The sequence below is a fragment of the Amblyomma maculatum genome, chromosome 4 (genome assembly GCF_055883805.1).
Source record: "Amblyomma maculatum isolate TAMU_Amacu chromosome 4, ASM5588380v1, whole genome shotgun sequence".
Lineage (NCBI taxonomy): Eukaryota > Metazoa > Arthropoda > Arachnida > Ixodida > Ixodidae > Amblyomma > Amblyomma maculatum.
In genome coordinates, this window is record NC_139347.1 from 149426283 (window position 1) to 149448893 (window position 22611).

Here is a 22611-nt window from a genome sequence, read left to right on the forward strand (position 1 = left end):
TTTTTTCACGGTCTCTCTCGTCGACAGAAATCTGCAAGCAGCCGGAACGAAGGTCGATGGATGAAAAATAGCTGGCTTCGCGCAAACTATCAAGCGCTCGTCGATGCGCGGAAGAGGATATACATCTTTATTGGTTACCGTATTCAAATGACGGTAGTCAACGCAGAATCTCCAACTGTTATCCTTCTTGACCAACACGACAGGGGATGCCCAGGGGCTACTGGAAGGCTCAATTATATCGTTCGCTAACATCTTATCGACCTCCGTTTGAATGACGCGTCGCTCGGCAAGCGAAACACGATAGGGTCGCCTGTGAATAGGACTGGCATCAGAAGTGGTAATGCGGTGGGTGACAACTGTCGTTTGACCCAATGGGCGGGTACCGAAGTCAAAAAGGTCACTGTAGGTAAACAAAAGCTTTTGTAACTCAGCGGCGAATTCAGGTTGCAGATCGGCTGCAATCATGCTGTTAAGCGGATCAGGGCGCGATGTGGACGACGAGGAGTTGTTGGCAGGGACGGCAGTTGTATGATCTGTAGACAGAGCTGAAATGGCACAATCGGTAATCGGGGACAGCGCAGCTAATGAAATTCCCTCGGGCAGAACTTCAGTTGAAAAGCTGAAGCTAAGGAGAGGACAGTGGTGCGGTTCTGGGAGAGTTGCACAATTAGGTGAGCAAGGGTGACGTGCCGCTGCAGCATGACATCAGTAATAGGACAAGCGAGATAATCGCCATCTGGGACAGGTGGAAATGGCGACATAGGGATGTAAACGGCAGTTTCAGGAGGATGGCGGCTAAACTGTGCTAATCGAAGGCGGGGTGAGCAGGAGGGGTCTTCAGAGCAGAGCGGAAGGTCCAAGCGAAGTAGGCCACTAGAGCAGTCAATAAGGGCAGAGTGGGCTGTTAAGAAGTCAATGCCAAGGATAACGTCGTGGGGGCATTCATGTAGGACGGTGAACAACACTGGGGCATGGCGGTCAGCAATTGTAACTCGCGCCGTACACATGCCAACCACGGCAGCAGGGCTGCCATTGGCGATGCGAACTGAGGACGAGACGGCTGGCGTAAGGACTTCTTGAGGCGACGGCGAAATGAGGAGCTGAGAACGGACAGTTGGGCGCCTGTATCAATTAGAGCAGAAACGGGAACTCCATCAACATGGACGTCGATACGATTATTTTGTAGGGCAGGGGTCAACAAAGGTTTTTCGGTCTAGGTCATAAATGCAGCGTCACCTCCGGGAGCTGCATTGGCTAGTTTTCCGGTACGTGGCCAGAATAGGACGGTGGCAAACTGCGGCGAGGAAGAGGAGAACGCGAACGTCGTGCTTGCGGGGACTGTGAACGGTTGGCAGCACGGAGAGTGGAACCGGGGTCAGCACGGGTCTGGTTGGGGCGAGGTGAGGAATAGCGAGGAGCATAGTCTCCGCGGCTGTCGACGTAGGTGTACTGACGAGATGGCGTGTACCAGCGACTACGGCAGTGGCGGGAAATGCGGCCAACGGGAGATCAAGTAAAACCGATGGGGCGATTGTCGCGGGTACGCCATTCATTTGGGTTGCGGTAACGATATCGGGGCGAGAAACCGGCGTTGGTTGACGCGGCAGCAATTACTGGAGGGGCAGGTCTTGAATCCGTGGTGTCGGTGGTGCTGGTAGAAGGGAGGCCCATATTCGCAACCTCTTGGCGAACAACAGCCTTAATAATGATATAGTAGCCAGGGTGGTGTCGGGTGTATGCGGCAGCGAGGCCGCGGGAGTCATTGCCTCAAGCTCTTGGCGGACAATGCGTGTCAAAGTGCTCTCGTTAGCAGGTGGTCGAGGAGTCGGATATCGATACAGGAGGAGCTAGCAGCTATGCTCGGCAGCCGGTCGAAACGGTGAGATATGCGCCTCTGTTTCGCCTGCTCGAAACGTCGGCACACCTGCAGCTCAGAGTCCACGGTGGAGCACTCCCTAAACAACAGGAGGTTGAAGGCATTGTCGGCAACGCCTTTTACTATATGGCCGACTTTATCCTCCTCAGGCATGCTTGGTCGACTTTGCGGCATAGAGACAGGACGTCTTGGATGTAAGATAAGACTCCGTAGACGTTTGGGCGCGAGAGGCGAGCGCTTTTTTGGCGGCAATGTGGCGGCCAATAGGCTTCGCGAATAGGTCGGGGAGCTACTGTTTGCAAATATCCCAAGATTTTAGCTCGTCTTCGTGGGTTTGAAACCACATCCGCGCGGTCCCAGCCAAGTAAAAGATCACATTCGCGAGCATGACTGTGGCATCCCACCTGTTGTGCTTGCTCACGCGCTCGTATCATCATCATCATCATCATCATTATCATCATCAGCCTGATTATACCCACTGCAGGGCGAAGGCCTCTGCCATATTTCTTCACTTAACCCGGTTCTGTGCTAGCTGCATCCACTTGACCCCTGCGAACTTCTTAATCTCATTCGCCCATCTAACCTTCTACCGGCCCCTGCTACGCTTTCCTTCTCTTGGAATCCAGTTTGTTACCCTCAGCGACCATCGGTTATCCTCTCTTCGCACTACATGTCCTGCACATGCTCATTTCTTATTCTTAATTTCCATTAGAATGTCGGTACTTGAGTTATTTGTCTGACCCACTCTGCACGCTTCCTATCTCTTAATGTTACCCCTACCATTTTTCGTTCCATAGCCCTCTGGGTTGTCCTCAACTTAAGTAGAACTCTCTTGGTTAGCCTCCACGTTTCAGCCCCATAGGTGAGTACAAGCAAGATGCCAAGATGCAACTGTTGTATACTTTCCTCTTGAGTGATATCGGAAAGCTGCTAGTCGTAATCTGCGAGTGCTTGCCAAATGCGCTTCATCCTAATCTTATTCTTCTTGTTATTTCCTTTTCTTGGTCCGGATCTCCGGTTACTACCTGTCCTAAGTAAACATATTTGCCTACTACTTCCAGTATTTCTCTTCCTAATGTAAACTGCTGTTCCTTCCCGAGGCTGTTGAACATTACCTTAGTCTTCTGCATATTGATTTGCAAGCCTACCTTTCTACTTTTCCTGTCTAGGTCATCAATCATTATTTGCAGTTCATCCCCTGAGTTGCTTAGCAAAGCAATGTCATCAATGACATCGCAGATTACTGAGGTATTCTCCATCTACCCTTATCCCTAACTGTTCCCATTCCAAGTCTCTGAATACTTCCTATAAACAAGTTGTGAATAGTACTGGGAGATTCTGTCTCCTTGCCTAACACCTTTCTTTATGGGAATTTTGTTACTTTCTTTATGCAGAACTATGGTTGCTGTGCAGCCACTATATATATCTTCCGGCACTTTCACGTACGGCTCGTCTACCCCCTGATTTCGCAATGCCTGCATCACCGCCGAGGTTTCAACTGAGTCAAATGCTTTTTCGTAATCAATGAATGCTATGTATAATGGCTGGTTATATTCCGAGCATTTTTCTATCACCTGATAGATGTTATGGATATGATCGATAGTAGAGTACCGTTCCCGAAGCCCTGCTTGATCCTTTGCTTGATTGCAGTCTAAGGTTGTCCTGATTCTATTAGCGATTACCTTAGTAAACACCTTATACGTAACAGACAGTAAGCTGATTGGTCTGTAATTTTTAAGGTCCATAGAGTCCCCTTTCTTGTAAATGAGGATAATGTTTGCATTCTTCTATGGTTGCGGTACCGTCGATGACACCAGGCACTGCGTATACAGGGTGGACAGTTTTTCTAGCACGATATCCTCCCCGTCCTTCAGCAAACCTGTAGTTATCTGATCCTCTCCAGCTGATTTCCCCTTTTTCATAGTTTCTAGTGCTTTCTTGACCTCGTCCTTCGTCACTGGGGGAACGTCTGACTGTTTTTCCCTACCGCTAATCTCATTACGGTCCTGACTACTTTGGCTGCCCTAGAGATCTGTATAGAACTCCTTGGCTACATTGACTATCTTTTCCATATTAGTGATGACGTTGCCCGCCTTGTCCCTTATCGCATACATCTGGTTTTTGCCTATGCCCAATTTATTCTTTACCGTTTTAAGGCTTCCCCCGTTCTTTACACCATGCTCAATTTTCTCCATATTATACTTCCTTATATCGGCCACCTTGCGCTTATTGATTAGCTTTGATATCTCGGCCAATTCGATCTGGTCGGTTGGATTGGAAGCTTTCATACTCTGGCGTTTCTTAATCAAATCTTTCGTCTCCTTAGACAGCTTACCGGTATCCTCTCTAACTATCCTACCGCCTACTTCTACCGCGCACTCAGTAATGATATCTCTGAAATTATTGTACCTTCCCTCTAGGGTAATGTCGCCATGCTCAGTTAGAGCTGAATACCTATTCTGTAGCGAGATCCTGAACTCTTCTGCCTTCCCCCTCACCGCTAGTTCGTTGATAGGTTTCTTTCTTACTATTCTGTTGCGTTCCTTCTTCAGATTCAGGCTAATTCGGGACCTCACCATCCTGTGGTCACTGCATCGCACTTTCCCGATTACCTCTACATCTTGAATAATGGCGGGGGTTGAACACATTATGAAGTCGATTTCGTTTTCCGTCTCCCCGTTAGGACTTTTCCATGTCCATTTCCGGTTCTTCCGTTTGCTGGATAAGGTATTCATAATTCGTAAGTTATTGCGCTCTGCGAACTCAACTAGTTACTCCCCCCTGCTATTCCTAGAACCAATGCTATAGTCACGTACTGCCTGGTCTCTTGCCTGTTTTTTCCTTGGCATTGAAGTCGCCCATTACTACAGTATACTGCGTCTTTACTTTTCGCATTGCCGATTCTACATCTTCATAGAAGCTTTCAACTGCCTCGTCATCATGACTACATGTAGGTGCATAGTCTTGTACAACCTTCAGTTTATACCACTTATTAAGCCTAATTACGACGCCTTCAACCCTCTCATTAATACTATAGAATTCATCCACATTACCCGCTATATACTTATTGACAAGGAAACCTACTCCTAGTTGTCGCCTCTCTGGTAAGCCTCGATAACACAGTACAGTATATCCCTCATTCGGCCTCCTAGCCTCACTATATAAGCCCTATGACATCCCATTTCATGCCCTCTAGTTCCTCTAACAGCACTGCTAATCTAGCTTCACTAGCTAGGGTACTAGCATTAAACGTTTTCAGGGTCAGTTACCAATGGCGGCCTGTCCAGCGGAGCCAGGCTTTCTTAGCACCCCCTGCTGCGTCACAGGTCTGACCGCCGCCGTGGTCAGTTGTTCCGCAGCCGCTGGTGACTGAGAGCCGGGGTTTTATGGAGCTTATCGTAAGAGGTTGCGGCCAATTACTGCTCCAGGGTGGCGAACTCCTGTTCTGGTGAGGGAGTGCGTTGCCGGAGGTGTTCACCGGCATCAGGTCGCACCCCAAACCTGTTTATGCAATTCCATCGACACGCGGATTTCTTTTTTTTTTCATCCGGTGAAGAATTGCGCGGCACCGGGATTTGAACCCCGGTCCTCTTGCATGCGAGGCGGATGTTCTACCGCTACGCCACCGCTGCGCTCGTATAGGGCTAGCCAGTCGTCTACGTCGACGTCGTCGGTCCCGCAGCAGGTTCCGGGGTCACGGGGGTGGGCCATTACAACAGCAGGTGCGGCGGCTGTAGAGGTAGAGGAGTCTGTAGTCATTGTGGTGGTTCCGATGTGGCGGTCGCTGCGGAGATCCAGCTTCTGACAGGGGATCGAATATATTCACCTCCACCAAGAGATGTTACGTGGAAGGTTTACAGTCCCAAAGCTGTCTGCACAACTAACGTTTTGAGGGCTCCGATTTGACCACACTCAGCGTCGTCGTCTTCTCGGAGTCTGTTGCACTTCTTCACCCTCATCACGAACAGCGAATACAGCTAAGTAACAATATGCAGGAAGAACAAGCAAATCACGAGTTTCAAAATTTTCAGGAATAAAGAACGGAACCTGGATAATATAGAGAAATAGTTTCAGTGGCTACTGTTTATTGAATCGTGCCAGAATGCGAGGCGGAATGTGCAATGTTTAGAAGCACTCAGTTTTATATTCATTGCTGTAATTTTTAAACATTATAATGCAACACTTTTTTTCGTCCATAATATTTCGAGGTACTGATGATTCTTGAGATTTCAGTGAAAATCAAAGATTAAAAGTAGATGAGAAGAATATCACGTGCAAAATCTTCAGTGGTGATTGCTGAATTTCATGTGCTTGATCCATATGTGCATGTTCAATTCATTGTTATTGAGGAGGAAACGCAAACAAAATTGAGGTCTCTCCATTAAGCGATTCATTTGCTCTGATGGTCCAGCCGTATTCAGTGGAAGCAAAACGTAAAAGGCGCCCGTCTGCAATGTAGGGAACAGTGTTAGCCTCAGTCACCTTGAGGGCGCTTAACCCTGCATACGTCTTATACCATTGGTCCTTATTATCAGCTATAGAAGTATGTGCCTCGGATTAAAGACTAATTTCTTTTCACATCTTCGTTGCCGCATGCACAACACAGAGTTGTAGCTGAGCAGTTTTCTTCTAGTGTGCATGATGCTTACTGCTTTTGTTTTTTGTTGAAACTAACAGTTGGAAGGAATTGCTGCTCTAAACATCTTTTCAGGAAGGTTTGGCGTGACCGGGCCGTGCACGTGCAACTAATGGTCATTGAAGAACCACCAAAGGCAGTTTTCATTGGTTCTCTGGAAACCTATAGGCTGTTTAAATGTGCTGATATTCGTCATATGGCTTAGATTGCTTAATTTTTCTGCTACTTTTAAGGAGACTAATTACGCTTCAACTAAGACCAAGAATGGCCGGACATCGACTACTTCAAGTTCCACACCAAGTATGTTGCTTGTATTCTTCGCCGCCTGTTGAATCAGAATAAATAATTTGACATTTTTCTACCGCAAAAGTCATAGAGCAGTGCACTAATGTCTATACCAATTGCATACTTTTTAAGGCAGTGACGGTGGTATCTTTTGCAGTGATCTTAAGAAATGTTGCTAGGGTAAGCCGCGCGTGAGTCACATATCTACATGATTTGTAATATGGAATAACGTATATGGCATTGGTGATATCATATGATTGGGATCTGTTGAATGTATGATATGATCGATTTTTCACAGAACCTATACATCATATGGATCAGATAGTATCATACAGATCTTATAGGTCCTATGTATATGATGCAATAACCTCGTACAACTTGAATTGATCAAGATCATAGAAATATCATACGCACTTTTTCAATAGAGATGTATGTTATAAAAAGGCCATTTTCATAGGTTCTCGCATTTCGCCAGTCTTGTGCAAAATATTTCTAGTTTGAATTCACCATACCTTAGAGTCTTCTGTTGACAATGGCTCCGTCCTGCGGATTTTTGGATATGTTGACGATGCTATGCCATAAACTGACGCACAGCAGTAAGTTAGAAGAAATATGCTTATTCAGACAAGTAGGAAAAGGTCTTCCTTTACCTTCAAACTAAGATGATAAAATGATTGCAATTTTTAAATATAGTATGAAGTATTTGGAAGGGCATTGCAAGGCCGCGGTTGCCCATTCTCTAATGTTTTGCCGCTCGCGCCGCAGAAAGCGGCGATGAAAGTTGCATCACATTCCACGCCACGCGACCGATTGCGCACCTCGGCCACCGCGCTGCGCCTCCTCGCCCTCGTCAACAAGGGCTGACTCACGCGTGCATCCCCCCGCACTGACCTGGCCCTCGTCCTCACTAATTTCGCCGAGCGTGCTGATAGTGGCTTTCAATTAGCTTCCAGTTGTTTTAGAAAGCTGAGGGGAGGAGGCATAGCTTTGGCAGCGCTAAGCTGTTCCCGCTCCTCCTCGGCGTCTGAAAATTTCTGCGCTGGCTACTTAAGATCGCGCCGCACAGCCATCGGTGGTTATGGTTCTGATGATGGTCGTCGACGAAAATAGCATGGCAGGCAGGACCCGTACTGAGAAGTCGAAAAAAGCTATGCGCTCATTTGCACTTAGTCTTTCGCTCAGTCTCTGTAAAGTGTGTCGCCTGGCTCATGTAAATATATTTTCTGTATCTTGAGTTTGTGTCATATAAAATAAAGTTTTTTTTTTTTACTGGCGCAAGTTCATCGTCATTCGGTTCATTGTGTGTCAGTGTGGGAACTGCACATCACCTGCCGAATTGTCGAGCACCTTGGAGGGTCGCGGAAGATTTCAAGACAAGAAAGAACCTGTATTTTACTGGCGCAGTCGACAGTACGTTTGAGGCAGCTGCAGCATACCACAAGCCCAGCCCGTTACTCGAGCCATTGCAAATTTATCGGCGCTCACTGAAGTCTGCCGGCCATTGAAGGTGGAATAGAATCGCTGCGTGTAAGGTCCTAGGACCCCAAGAGGAGACTGTTAGAGGGAGTGGTGAGGGGAAGTTCCCACCAGTCAGGACTGACGCGGCAAGAAAGGAGCAACCATTGCAGAGGTGTTTAGATCTCCCGATCGTTCGGGGTAGGAGCTTTGTCGACGCGTGCAAGGATCCAGGGCTCCCAGCGGGGGTGGTCAGAGGCAGCGATGATGGGAAATGAGGAGCGGCACGTCGAGGAAGGAGCAACCTTGCTCATGTGAGCCGAATTTCTGGGTCCGTTGGCGTGCGTGGCTCAGCCATTAGGGGTGGGAGGGGCGCGGTGTCGACGGGTAGTAAGATTAGTAGACATGAACACTAGAAAGTCAGATTTTTGTGGATGTACCAGTGTGTCCGTAAGATTCTCCATAGCTACACTGAGACGGAAGGATTACGTATCAAAGACGAAAGTAAGGACCAGGATGAAAGTACGGACCAAGTGAAGTTTCGAGAGACAGGCGGAATGAGAGACTCGGAGGCGAGAAGCAGAAAGCGAAGGAAAGAAGCCGAAACCAGAAGGCTCGACCATGAGCAAAGAATCCGGGAGCTCAAGACGGAGCTTCAGAAGATCGATGAGAGTGAAAAGCACAGGCCGAGAAGATAAAGGCTGAAACCGGCACTTAACGGAAGTCGTAGTGAAAGAATTAGAAGTAGACCAACCCATTCGTGAGCACCAGATCGAAGCCAACAAATGCCTTGACCTGTAAAATGTGCGATCTAGGCGAGACGATTGTGAACAAACCTTTACAAACTCGCAGGCGAGGTCAAGTTTCGATCCGGTTGCCATTTGCGCTAACGTTAAGGCTGGATTTAAACTGCTCTGCGACCCGGATGTTCCTCTGTGGTGTAAAATAGTCTAAAATTATTCGCTGCGTACAAACTCAGAGAGGAGAGGCGTGCACATCTTATTTTGCAGGTGCTGACACAAAAGGTTACGTATTTACCTCCTACATGGACTAGAGCCTGACCAATGTAATTACTGCGACGCGGTCAAGGCCGCAATGCTAACGAGCTGAATCCCACCCCTGTACGATATCTTGAGCGCTTCGAAAGGGCCCGTAAGTCGGGAAACCAGTCGTTAGCGAAATTCACCTCGCGTATGTGGCATATTTCGATTACTACATAGAAGCCAGAAAGGGTAATACAAAAGAAAAATTATTTCTTTAATAGTAATCGACTGCATGAAAGCTGGCTTTAGTTCCGAAGGACAGAATACATACGACTGCGCTAGGGCTCTAAATGGCTTACACCTAAAGAGCTGGCAAGCGAGTTAGACACGCTCGAGATGCTAACGGCAAGGGTAAAGCCGTACGGCAATCGGCAGTGCCACTTCAGTGGCTAGACACATGTGAAAGAAAAACTGCTCTCAAAAGAAGTTCCGGATGCTTCACCTGTAATGAGGAAGGTCATATCGCTAGGAACTACCCACTGGTGGCTCGAATCAATTAACGGAACCTTACCACCATAGGAGCACAAACACAGAGAGTGGCGGTAGCGGTTGAAGAAAACGGCGAGGTTTCGGAGCCGACTGGTGGCGAGAAGATGCTGGTAGCTGATATAGAAGCTGCGGGAATGTCGACGCCGTGCGGATTCCAAAGCTACAGAAGATTGGAATAGACTGCGCATGTGTACCTGTCATGGCAATTCTTGACACCGGTACCGAAATTGCGGTGATTAGAGAAGATAAGGTACCAGTCATATATTCCGAACCATCTGGCAGAAACAAACTTTTCTCTGCTTTTAGCGACAAAATCGACAATGCGCTATTTACCCTACCAGTTAGCTTGAAACGAGAAATATTGACTATAGGAGCTCCGCAGAGGCCACAACTAGTGTGCGCCCTTACCAACAACATTTCAGAGGGTGTGGATTGCTAAATATCCAGAAAGGATTTGGGGCTTCAACGACAGCTTGATGACGGCTGTTAAGTAAAGAGGTCGAAAAAACTTCGAGTCCGAGCTTGTAAAAAGTAAGTTAGGCTCACTGTCAGGTGGCTTAAGTACGGCGGGGAACCAAGTGAACTCCGGAACGCCGCGCAACGCAGCAGAGTTAGGCGACTCCATCCTACGCGCGGATAAGATTCAGCGCGCAAGACAGCGAACCCTCACCTGCGAAACAAGTATTAAAGCGAAAGAAACAGACGCGAACGCTTTGAAGGAGCGGCCCAGACTAGTGCTTGAAAACAGTTGTCAGGTGACGCAGCAGCAGCCTCGGCGTCGGACGCTGCCGCGAGCATAGAGCCGGCGGAGACGCCTTTCCTCCAGTTACCGCTAATCGGCGCGTTACCGATTAGTGAAGTAAATGACGCCAAAACAACTGCGGAAGCATAAGCAACAGAAGTGCCTGCGTGTGCACATTACCGAGAGTGTCAGCGTTCTTTCAGGTGCGCCAGAAGTCGCCCAGCAGCAAACATTAGAAATAAAACTTGCTGTAGAGGAGGTAGTCGTAGAGCATAAAGCTGCGATGTGCGTACAAACTGATCCCGACTCGCTATATGCAAAAATGTGGGCGGAACAGCGGCACTGGACGCGATCTCAAATGAAGAACATGGCGTCGCAGCTGATAATTCAGTGACGAAGATCGCGAGCGATATGATAACCAAGATCAGCGATAACGCTTTGACCTTATTAGGCACAGTTTGCAGGCTAGCAGCCTCAATAGTGGTGGGAATACCAATGTCGGGCCCACGACAGGCGCGGAAATAGGCCCTGCTCGCAATTGTGAACGCTAGATACTCCACACCGCAGCGAGCACCCCTCTAGAGGATGAGCTTGCAGTGGGTAGCAAAGTGAAAGTCACACAATACGACCCACTCCCCTGGCTCTTAAGAACCGGACTAAAGGAAGCCACCAGGCAAGCCTGAGACACGTTGCGTCGATGGGCGGGAGCGATTGCGCTCACCTGTGCATCAAAGTGCGTGCGCTCGCGAGCAGTATGTGGCGAGCGAAGTGTGCAAAGAACACACCGGACTTCACCATCGCAACAGGTGATGCGTGCAGAACTTCAGGTAGTAAGACCTGCTTTGAAAGTTTTGCACGCTGTGCAGTGACTGCACACAAGGAAATTACTTGTTAACTTTGTGTGTCAAAAACTGCGACCTATCGGAAATGTCATTTGTTCCACCCGAGGACTGCGAGCAGAAAGTGTGCATGTAGACTGTTACAGCGGACGGAAAGTCGCGGCCTATTGTATGTATTTGGCTTGGCTGGCAAAAAGGTTCGGCCATCCTCTTACGTTGGGGCGTGTAAAGCCTCGAAGGCCCATTCTCTAATGTTTCGCCGCGCGCGCCGCAAAAAGCGTCGATGGAAAGTTCCTTGACATTCCACGCGACGCGACAAATTGTGCAATCTCGGCCACGGCGCTGCGCTTCCTCGCCCTCGTCCACATGGGCTGGCTCACACGTGTATCCCCCCGCAGGGACCTGGCCCTACTCCTCACTAAGAATGGCACGCATGCTGACGGTGGCTTTTAACTAGCTTTCAGTTGTTTCTAGAAAGCTGAGGGGAGGAGCCAGCACTTTGGCAGCGCTAAGCTGTTCCCGGTCCTCCTCCTCGTTTGGAAATTTCTGCGCTGACTATTAAGAGCTCGCCGCGCAGCTATCGGTGGTTCTGGTTCTGATGCTGGTCGCCAACGAAGATAGCATAGCTTAGCAGGCAGGCCGAACTGCAAAGTCGCAAAAGAGCTATGCGCCCATTTCGCAGTTAGTCTTTCGCTCAGTATCTGTTTGCAAAGTGTGTCGTCTCTCTGCCTCGTGTAAATAAGTTTTATGTATCTTGCGTTTGTGTCATATAAAGTTAAGATTTGTTTTGTTACTGCAAGTTCGTCGTCCTTCGTCTCATTTTGTGTCAATGTGTGAACTACACGTCGCCTACCGGATCGTCGAGCGCCTTGGAGAGGTGCGGAAGATTTGAAGACAACAAAGAGCCTGACTCTTTCTGGCATGATTGTTGCGTGTATTTTACCAGAGCAAATGAAGAGCGACTGCAGTATTCTTTGCCACGTTAGATGATGATAAACTTTGCCATCGCATCGTTGTTCCGAATCTATGCAGATCATGTCTAGCGCTATGTTGGGTAGGATAGTTTTAAAATTAAGATCAACAGACTTCAAAATATTGGCTTCTCATTCTCTGTTTTGTCTGCAGTTGCAGGGACCCTGTAAGATAAAATGAAAGGTAAGAAAATCACTAGAGCCAAGCCATGACAAGCAGGGCTACAAGTGCCCGCCTAAATGCACCGCGTCGCCCACAGCCTCAAAATGTTGATGCCAAGTATGACATGTGTGTCCTTTTCTCAGCCACGAGAAAGCTCTGCACTATGTGCATATGTATTGGCAAAGATTACTAAGAGCGAAAAGACGAATTGCGAACTCTTTGCGACATCTGCAGTTGGTGTGGTGTATAAACTAGCACTTACCTGCAACATGCTTTATAGAGACCAAATTAGTGTTTATTAACTAAAGAGCATTCGAGCACTCAAATTCGCTAAAGAAGGACTAAGTCGCATTTACTCCGTTACTGCAAAGTGAGCAAATGTGAGCCGGTGCTTGACAATATCAAGATTCTTGGTAAGTCGCAATAAAACAGCGCTTGAGGTTACTGAGGACTTCTCGATTACAAAGAAAAGAGGCGCATGCTGTAGTGATATTTTCAATTCCTTTGAAGCAAAGAAATTTCATTCTTTCGTAACGACCCCGTCTTAAAATGAAAGATCTGTGGTCTTAAAAAGAATTTCTTTAAGCTGCTGATTAATTGTTGGGCACCCTTGTGCAATGTTATCACTTGCTGCGTTATTTTTTATGACTGTGTTTTTTCCTGACTTTACTTTTGAAAGATAGTGTTGCACTAGAAGTAGGCAACAGTAATCAAGTCAATGTTTGTAAGATAAATGTTTAGCGGTCAATCCACATTGTGTCTCCAGGACTGAAGGTATATGTGAAGGCAATTGTAAGAGGTTCAGGTGACTCTGTTCCTTATTGTATTTAGGCCACAAAGCCGCGATTAAACAGTCAAAAGTCCATCCTCTTTCTTTTTTGCTGCTCTGTTTTCTAGGCGCGCCTTTTTGCTTCGTTAATTCTACCATGCAATTCACCAAATTGCTTAAGAGCGTGTTCTACTTACCAAATTGTGTTGGGATATTCCGTAGCCGCAACAGTAAATAATTTTTTTGAGTGTGTTACTGGTTGTGCTGAGGATAAAATAGTGCAACAGACTCCAAGAAGACGACGACGCAGACAAGTGTTCAGATCTGTGTTGGGATGATCCGCAGTGGTGCGGACAGCTGTCGGATTGCGAATCTTCCCCGTAAGAATATTTTGAATTTCATGACTTGAAGGGCATTTCATTGAATTGTTAAAGGCCCACTGTCCACCCTCCGGTCGAAAATATTTTCTTCCGCGGTAACTGTGAGACTTCGCCCCTAGAAGGCAAGGCCGCAAAATGTTTTTGAAAAGAGTAACTAATAACGCCGTTACAGCCACCGCAATACACCCGATTCTGTCATGCTTCTCTCCTTCCGTTCCCTCGCAAATGGGTCGTCTAGCCTCCGCAAGACAAATTCTCCTTCCTCCTCCGCGTTTGGCGGGAGGTGGGGCGTGGCACTCCGCGGGCGCGGGCAAAAAAAAAAGACGGCCGAGGCAGCGCGCGCCGCTGGATTCAGTCTGGCCGTGGCGAGGGAGAAGCGCGCAGTGAGCGGTAGACACCCATCCTTCTCCCGTCAGTCAGCGAGACGGACCAATTGACGTCGTTCGCGGTACGTACGTCATTATCGTGGCCCGTCGGGCCAGCGCAGGAAGCGGGGAAGCTGGCTTCCCAAAGGAGAGCATGAGAGAGCTTTGAATTGTATTTTCGATGCTTTGCGGCGCGCGTGTGACTGTAGCCTTTTGCACAGACTTTCTCCGGTACCTGATCGAAACACTGGGTGCCTTTGCTTAAAAGGGCCTTCCCTGGACAGTGGCCCTTTAAAAACGGCCTTCCAGAAGTGTATTTATACTGAATGCAAGTTTTGCAACGAGTATTAGCTCTCAATCGGCATTCGTGCTTCTCTATATGAAGCAGTCACACAAACGTGGTACATCTGGTTATGCAGGCATGTAGCTATTACATAGCAGTCAAATCGAAGTGTTGTTTATTTGTATAGAGTCCCCATTAACCAACTGCCGGCATAATGATCCCTTGCATCAAAGGGACCCACCCAGGCGGAACTTGAAGATGGATAGCCATGCACATTCCCACGTGGCGCTGCTGTCGGTGGCGGAAACAACTGCAGCCTGGCGTGCATTCCTGTCCCCGCATAAGTAGCGTGCACTGCATGTAAAAGAGGAAAGAAATGCAAAAACTTGTTTCAACTAATGCTGTTAAAGTGGTATCCACTTTTCAAAATAATAACAGTTCGATTTAATGTCCTGCCTTTCAGAAAAGCTGGCGTCAGCGATGGTGCTGTGAACGCCGATGCAGTTAGCGAAGAATTCTAGTTCATGTTTAATTTCCTGCCTTTCAGAATACCTGGCGTCAGCGATGGGGCTGTGAACGTCGATGCAGTTAGCGAAGAATTTTAGTTCATGTTTAATGTCCAGCCTTTCAGAAAAGCTGGCGTGAGCAATGGTGCTGTGAACGCCGATGCAGTTAGAGAAGAATTCTAATTCATGGGTTCCATTAGTTTTGATTGGGGTATACAAATACTCGGGTATGAAAATGCTGAAAGAAATTGAAACATTCTGACTACGTTGAAGTGCATAAGTGCACATTATTGCAAGTGCAATATATATTTTGTGTTTCAGTGACGGCATTCCGAAATTAGCAAAAATAGCACAAAGTATAAAACATATGTGCAGTGGTGAACTCAGCCGCAGTGGACAAACATAGAAAAAGAAAATAAAGTTCTCAAAGATGAATGAACACAACCCATTAATTTACTTTTTCTACTATTGTAGTTGGGTGATTATACCAATGGGGAGCTGAAATGCCATAAGCAAGGCGATGTCATATCAGTTTTTGAAACAAACAAAACTCATTTTCTAAAGGCCTGAAGCGCAATTTAATTGGACGCTTGATTTTGTGCGAAACCAAACATAGCGCAGGATACGCGCAGGAAGCACGGCACAGAAGAGACAACCGGTGATGATGCTCGGCGAACTAGCTGCTGCGCTGCCAATGTAGCGGCAATACTCCAAATCCTGTCTATCGGCGTGAAGGCTAGACAATAATAGATGGTGTTTTGATTCAGACAGACGGCAGAGCAAGGGAAAATGGGAAATTAGAGATTACATGATTGGGTATGATGTCTTTGCGTTGTCAAGCGTGCGGGCTGAGTTCCAGGGGCTGGAGGGTGAGGGTCTGGTTTCGCGGAGGCGACTCACTACATGTCGGTGCTAGTGTAGGAGGGAGGAGATAGCCGGTCAGGTCACAGAATCCTTCCTCCACGTAAGTCGTCTGCACGCTGTTACTTCTGCGCTATGGACAGTAAACCGAATACAAAAAAGCTCCGATGGCCTGCTTCGCAAATGCCTAATTTACGAAAAGGTAAAGCGATGCCGTAGTAGAGGATGTGATTGAGAGAAGTCTGGCAAATGTGATTCAAAAATAGCATTTGGCTCTGTAATAACTGATTATTTTAGCGCTGAAAAAAAATTTGTAGGCGCAATTCATATTGTTACGCCGCGCAGCGGCGCACTGAGAAGCAGAGGACGAAGAAGCAGAGAAAGCGAGGCGCGTGCAGACTGATCTGGGTTTCTGTGCAGTGTGGGTCCATCCTTCATACGACGTTCATCTGTATTAAAACCATTTCATCCATAACATTTGGGGCTATGCGCTAGGTAAAAACATTCTGGATCCGCCAGTACCGCGTCGCAGCCGTCGTGTAGCAGGCTTACTACCTTTATCTCTTCGACAGTACCTTTCAATGGCTACCACCCGCACGACACAGACTCATGAACAGCGACCTGAAGACACGACAGCCTTTCCCATCCAGCGAGAGCCGCGTACGTTCCACGCTGAGCCCCATGACGACGTTCAGGAATGGTTCCGTCATTACGAAAGATGCAGCAAGTATAGCCGCTGGAACTCGATCGCACGTCTCTACACGGTTGCTTTCTTCCTCGCTGGCACGGCTCTGACGTGGTTTGATAACCACGAAGAAATCCTGACGACCTGAGACCGACTCGTTGAAGAAATTACGAAGTCCTTTGGGGATACCCTTGCGAAGAAGGAACGCGCTGAGCATCAGCTTTCCCAGAGCCCAGCTGCCCGCTGAGACATGCACAGGTTACATCGAGGAAATATTGAAACTCGGTCGCATTGTAAACCGGCAAATGACAGAAGACGACAAAGTAGGGCACCTTCTCAAGGGGGTTGCTGAGGATGTGTTCACCTTCCTTATTTCGCGGGAAACCCTTGCCACAGTAGTAGATGTCATCAAGCAGTGTCGGGAATTCGAGGCCTTTAAAGCACGTCGGATAGCGCCCAAATTTCGCCGTCATTCTAATGTGACAATTGTAGCCGGTATTGACATTCCGGAGGCTGAAGACATCGCTTCTATATATTCAGGAGAATTATACGCGAGGAGCTGGATATTTAGCGGCAACGTATAAATTTTGATGTACTTTACCACCAGACATCTAGGTCCGTATCAACATGGGAACAGCGCACCATCGTGGGCTGCACAAAATAACAGCGAGCTATCTTAAAACAATGGCGTGGAGCGGACCCTGCAACCAACATCGCACACTTGTTTTCAGCAGCGTCCAGCCCTTCCGGGTCAAGTGCCTAGTGGTGGTCCTCATCGCGCTTCTGTCGCCCTATCTCGGCCTCCAAGGGATCCTGAAGTGAACTACCAGAGCCGCCAGCCACCCGTATGATACGGCTGTGGGGGCAGTGGATATAATATTCCGCTTTTGCCCCTCGTCGTCAAATTACCCGAACCCCTGTCCAACGAGCACCGCGCTTCACGAATGGTGCCCAGTGGGATCAGCAGCCACCCGCTACCTTCTGTCGGCCCTCTTCGCCTCAACGCCACTCACGGAATGACTCCCCTGTGTCCGATCGCAGCATCACTCCACCACCGCAGCGACATCGTTCGCCATCTCCACCTCGCCGCTTTGTTTCTCCACCGCTGGGAAACTAGGTGGTGGACCGATGGAGGTAAGGTCGCAAGACGGTCAATTTCACGCATACGGCTACCTATCGTCATGCAAAAGAACAAAGTGTCAGAGTGTGCAGACAATGTTAAAACGGATGCTTTGGTTGACACGGGTGCCGCTGTGTCAGGTATGAACCTTTTATTTAAGAACCGCCTTCGACAGAACGTTATGTTTGTGTGAGACAAAAATACTATGTTTTGTGAAGTTGGGGGTGAAACTTCAGTTCCGGTTCGCCAGTGCTCAGCTTCAGTTGTAATTGGTGACGAATGCTATAGGACAGAATTCGTTGTATTGAGACGTGCCACGCATGACGGTATATTGGGTGATGACGTTTTGCGCGTGTGTGGTGCAACTTTAGACTTCAGTGCCGGTGGAATTTGTTTGCAGCCGAACATTATCCCCGCATTAGTAGATAACTAGTCTCAGAGTCATGAAGGAGTTCTCGCCCTGAAGGAAGATTTGCTGCTGCTTGCGATGACGTCGACATTCCACCCCGTGAAGTCAACTGAATCCTTCATGGGTAAACATTTAATAGTCGTCGAGCCAGATGTCTCGAATGGAGCGAAACAAAAAAATTTTGGTGCCACGCTCTGGGGGGGGGGGGGGGGGGGGGGGGCGTCGTGGAGGCGGAGGATGGTCGCGCATACCTCTGGGCTGTGAACGTGTCAGAAGAGCCTGTTTGTCTTCGTTCTGGTTTGACACTCGCGAGATTTGAAAATTATGTGACGCCATACCATTGGAATTATTTCCAATTGCAGAGGAGCCGCGAAAGACAAGTCTGAATATTGTGCTGAGTTTGAGGGCATGGTCAACAAATCGCCCACATCTAGTGAACGTCGTATTCTGGAAGACATTTTGACAACTCATGCCAAAGTATTCGACTTTGCCTCAAACGGATCGGGTGGCCATTTCCCAGCTTCTCGGCTACAGCATAAAATTAACACAGGAAACGCACCTCCTATTCGCCAAAAACCTTAGTCTCCGCGGCAGAGCGCAAGATAATTAAAAAACAGGTGGACGAAATGCTGCAGAATCATCCGAGAATATTCCAGTCCGTGGGCGGTACCTGTGATCCTAGTGCGAAACAAAGACAATTCATGGCGATTTTGCGTAGACTACAGCCGTTTGAAAGCGGTAACAAAGAAAGACGTATACCCATTACCTCGCATTGATGACGCTGTCGACTGTCTGCATTTGGCGTCATATTTCTCCTCTATTGATTTGCGATCTGGCTGTTGGCAAATTCCTCTAGATCCATTCGACCGTGAGAAGACTGCTTTTGTAACACCAGATGATTTATACGAATTTAATGCAATGCCTTTTGGATTATGCAACGCTCCCGCGATGTTCGAGCGATTTATGCACACTATTCTTCGTTGCCTCAAATGGGAAATATGCATGTGTTACCTTGATGTTGTTATTTTTGGAAAGACCTTCCAAGAGCACAATGAGAGGCTCCATAATGTTCTTGAATGCATTGGCAAAGCGGGCTGTAGTAGTTGATGATTTTATATTAGACTGAACTTTGTTACTACAACTTTGAACTTTAGGGGAGTCGAATAAAAGTGAAGAAATCACACGCGGACAAAAACTAACGGTAACAAAAACACTGGATATATTCATCAAAGTTTACACGCGTCTTTCTCCGACGAAGGGTGCGTTCCACACTGTCTCGTCCCCTCTTCTCTCCGCCAGTCGTTCCCAGCAGCACTCGCACCCCGCACGTGCGCACAGCCTCCTCGTCGCCGGCCCAGGCCCCTCCTTCTCCTCAGCGGGGTGCCACGCCGACCCTTATTCCCAATCGCGCGTTCCCCGGTCGTTCCGGGATAGTGGACCATGCCTATACCTAGGAACGCGCTGACTTTTGCTGGCTGCTCTTTCGGGATCAAGAGCTCGGTATTTCTTCTCTTCCTTTATAAATTATTTACATCCTCCCCCCCCCCCAAAATGAGTGCAACTCATTTTATGCGCGTCTCCAAGGGATAGAGGAGCTGAACCGGTCGCCTTATGATGGCCCCGGATGGCATCTTAACTGTGCACGAACGCACATGTCCATCTCGCCCCTTAAAGACCTCCACCACGCGAGCAGTCTGCCACATATGCTTCGGCGCCTTTTCTTGATGCACGATAACCAAGTCGTCTACTGTGATCGCACTCGCAGGGCTGGAAGCGGACAAGTGGACCGAGCGTAACTGATGCAGGTACTCCTTCAGCCATCGCTTTTTAAACGAGTCCATGACCGTTTGTCGGTATTTACACCTTCGACCTAAGTCGGTTGCACTGGCCGAAGGAACGGACGCTGCTTTCGCTTCGGGCAAGGCGTTCAACCGTTTCCCAGTGAGCAGATGGGAAGGCGTGAGAACCGATGTTTCTTCTGGTGCTGAGGAGACGTAGGCTAGTGGCCGAGAATTAATCGTAGCCTCGACGTCTGCAAGCACTACACGCTTCGACGCAGCTCCGCTAGTTAATGAGCTGATCACACTGGCCAGGGATATTGCCATCTTGTCAGCTGCGTTCCATTTCATTCCCAGGATCTTCTGTTCACCGTTCGAAGATGTAGTTCCGTCGTCCCCAAACGCCGCGCGGACTGCATCGGAATTCTAGGACCATTTCCTTAAGCGTATGCCGGCGCCGCTCATTATGTCGATGGCTTCAGTGGCCATTTTCAACGCCTCGTTTACTGTAGCCGCCCCCGTCACCAGATCGTCCACGTAAAAGGAGTCCTTCATGAGGCTCGCCGTTTTCGAAACTTCCTTTGTCGTGCATTCAAGGTGGTGGAGGAGGGTAGCGGTCAGCAAATACGGGCTGGCTGTCGTACCGAACGGTACCCGAGTCATTCTTCATTCTTCGATATGCGGCAATGCTGACGGGTCAAGCGGCGGGTTACTGTACCAGAAGAACCGCAGGGCGTCTCTATCCTAAGGCCGCACGCTTCTCTGCAGAAATGCTTTCTCGATGTCTGCTACGAGAGCGACCTTGTGTAGGCGGAACCGCAAGAGAATTTGCATCAAATCAATGACGAGGTTAGGTCATTTTTCCAAGTGGTCGTTGAGTGACCGTTTCTTCGGAGCGTGTGATGATGCGTCGAACACGACACGCAGCTTCGTTGTAGTTGCCTCACTACGTACGACTGGCTGATGTGGCATGTAATAAACTTTCCCAGACGCTACTTCTTCGGTCACCCGCTCCGCATGCCCTGCCTCGAAATAACTCCTGATGGCGTCGTCGTATTGCTGAGCGAGTTCTGTATTGCGGCATAGTCGCTTTGTCAGGTTGTCGAGTCGCCGAATTGCCAAATTTTTGTTGTCGTTGAGTTCTTTGGATGCCTCTTTCCATGGGAAGGCAACTTCATAGCGCAGACATTTCTTTTCCAACTTTACCTTGCTCAGTGCTCCTTCGTCGTGTGTCTCTGGGCAATCTTTTATGCCGATGGCGTCTAGTTCCCGGAAATTCTGCAGCGTAGGGTGGACCTTGTCTGCAGTTTCCAAGCCTATTCTTAGTATGCAAACATTGCTTGCGATTGCGAGGCTTGAAGTCACACTGAACGGTCCCTGAATCGTCCAACCAAACTTTGTATTCACCGCTGCTAATCCTTCATTTTCGTTGCATCTTTGCACCTCTCCCGTTTGAAATTTCCAAAGGTGGTCGGCTCCAATTAGTAATCCAATACCTGGCACTGAAGACATGCCCGGATGGATCGGTCTGTCTGCGAGCAGTGCTCCTCGAACTTCCATCTTTTGCACAAAACTGTGATCTGTGGGTACCTGCTTGACGTCCTTGCATATGAAGGGCACCTCAATAGCCTCTATTGCTATTTCGTGATCTCCGTATTGGCTTCGGAGGCGAACTTCTACCAGCCGGCAGCTTTGGACTTGCGCGGCCGCAGCACCAAAGGTGTTTAGGCGGAAGTCGGCCTTTCCTAAAACCTTCAAATCGAGTGTTTTTGAGATATCTGCTCGAATGAACGTTTTTTGACTTCCACCGTTCATTACGCCCCGGATGTAGCCGTATTTGGTGCTCCCCAACGCAAAGGCACGGAAAGTCTGCAGTGCCGTCTCTTCCGTTTCTTCTGTTTTGGCGTCTGCATGCACATTAGTGGCGGTGATCTCTGTTGGTACGTCAGTTTTGATCACTGCCCAATTGGGGTCTCACATTGAGGTAGCGTGCCTTTTCTCGCACTTCCCGCATTTTATCTTTCGCCTGCAGTCTTTTGCTCGGTGTCCCCACCTTGTGCATCGAAAGCACCTTTTCGTCCTGGCAAGTGTTTCGGTTTTTTCTTCGTTCGTCAGTGCAGCCGTGCAGATCTCTGTGCCGTGCCTGTTCGAATCACAGAATGCGCATTTTTCTGTCTTCTCTGTTTGCGCATAAAGAACAGCGGCACTCGGAGTCGGCTGCCTGGCGCGTTTGCCGAAGTTTTCCTTGTAAGACGGCTTTTCAAAAGCGGGAACTTGCCTACATCGCTCTCGACACTCTGTTTCTACCAGCAGAAAGTGTAGTACCTCCTCTAGCCTTCTCTCTGATCTGTCTGCTGCCTGCGTCGAGACGGAGGACTGCTGCGCTGGTGACGCGGGACTACCATCGGGCGGCGACAATACATCTGTCTTGGTCGCTCGGCTTGCCAGGCGGTGAAACTCCACCACCATGTCTCGCGGCAGCGCCGTTAGAATAATGTCGCCAAGCATGGCGTAATAGGCATTTTTGGTCACTCCGAGATCCGTTAGCCCGCAAAGTTGGGCTTGAACATGATCGTAGAGCCGGCGGAGTCCTCTGACATCTCCTGATGACGACACTGGTGGTAGCGTCCTTAATTCGGCAAGGTGTTCTTGTTCGATTAGCCCCTTGTCTCCGAAACGGCGCAGCAGTATCTGTATAGCGTCTTCATAGCTGGCCTCAGTCGCTTGTAACCCTTTAACTGCCGACGCGGCAGGCCCAGTGAGAAGGCTCTTTAAGTAATGAAATTTCTCCGCTTTGGACAGGGCCTGATTATCATGCACCGCTTCACGGAAACATTCCCAAAACGACTGCCAGTTGGCAAGCTCACCATTGAAAGACTGGAGCTGCAGCTTCGGAAGCCTGATTGCAGTGAGTCTGGGCGTCGGCACGGACGTTTGCGTCGATTCGGCGTTCTGT

General features: G+C 48.6%; 1 protein-coding gene across 20 annotated transcripts in view; it reads right to left on the reverse strand.

Moving 5' to 3' along the window:
- The window catches only part of LOC146193288 (uncharacterized), a 114609-nt gene that overhangs the window by 25005 nt on the left and 66993 nt on the right, over positions 1-22611 (reverse strand). For 8 of the 20 annotated variants that reach the window (XR_014706815.1, XR_014706812.1, XR_014706809.1 and 5 more), the window contains one exon: positions 14449-14650. Coding sequence is in view for 10 of the 20 variants with exons in the window: in XM_084602650.1 (XP_084458776.1) it covers positions 12443-12501; positions 14538-14650 (172 nt within the window). In the remaining 10 variants the exon portion in view is untranslated. Of the gene's footprint in view, positions 1-7210; positions 7341-12253; positions 12502-14448; positions 14651-22611 lie in introns of those variants that run through there. The other 12 variants (XR_014706807.1, XM_084602649.1, XM_084602642.1 and 9 more) reach the window with 6 other exon arrangements.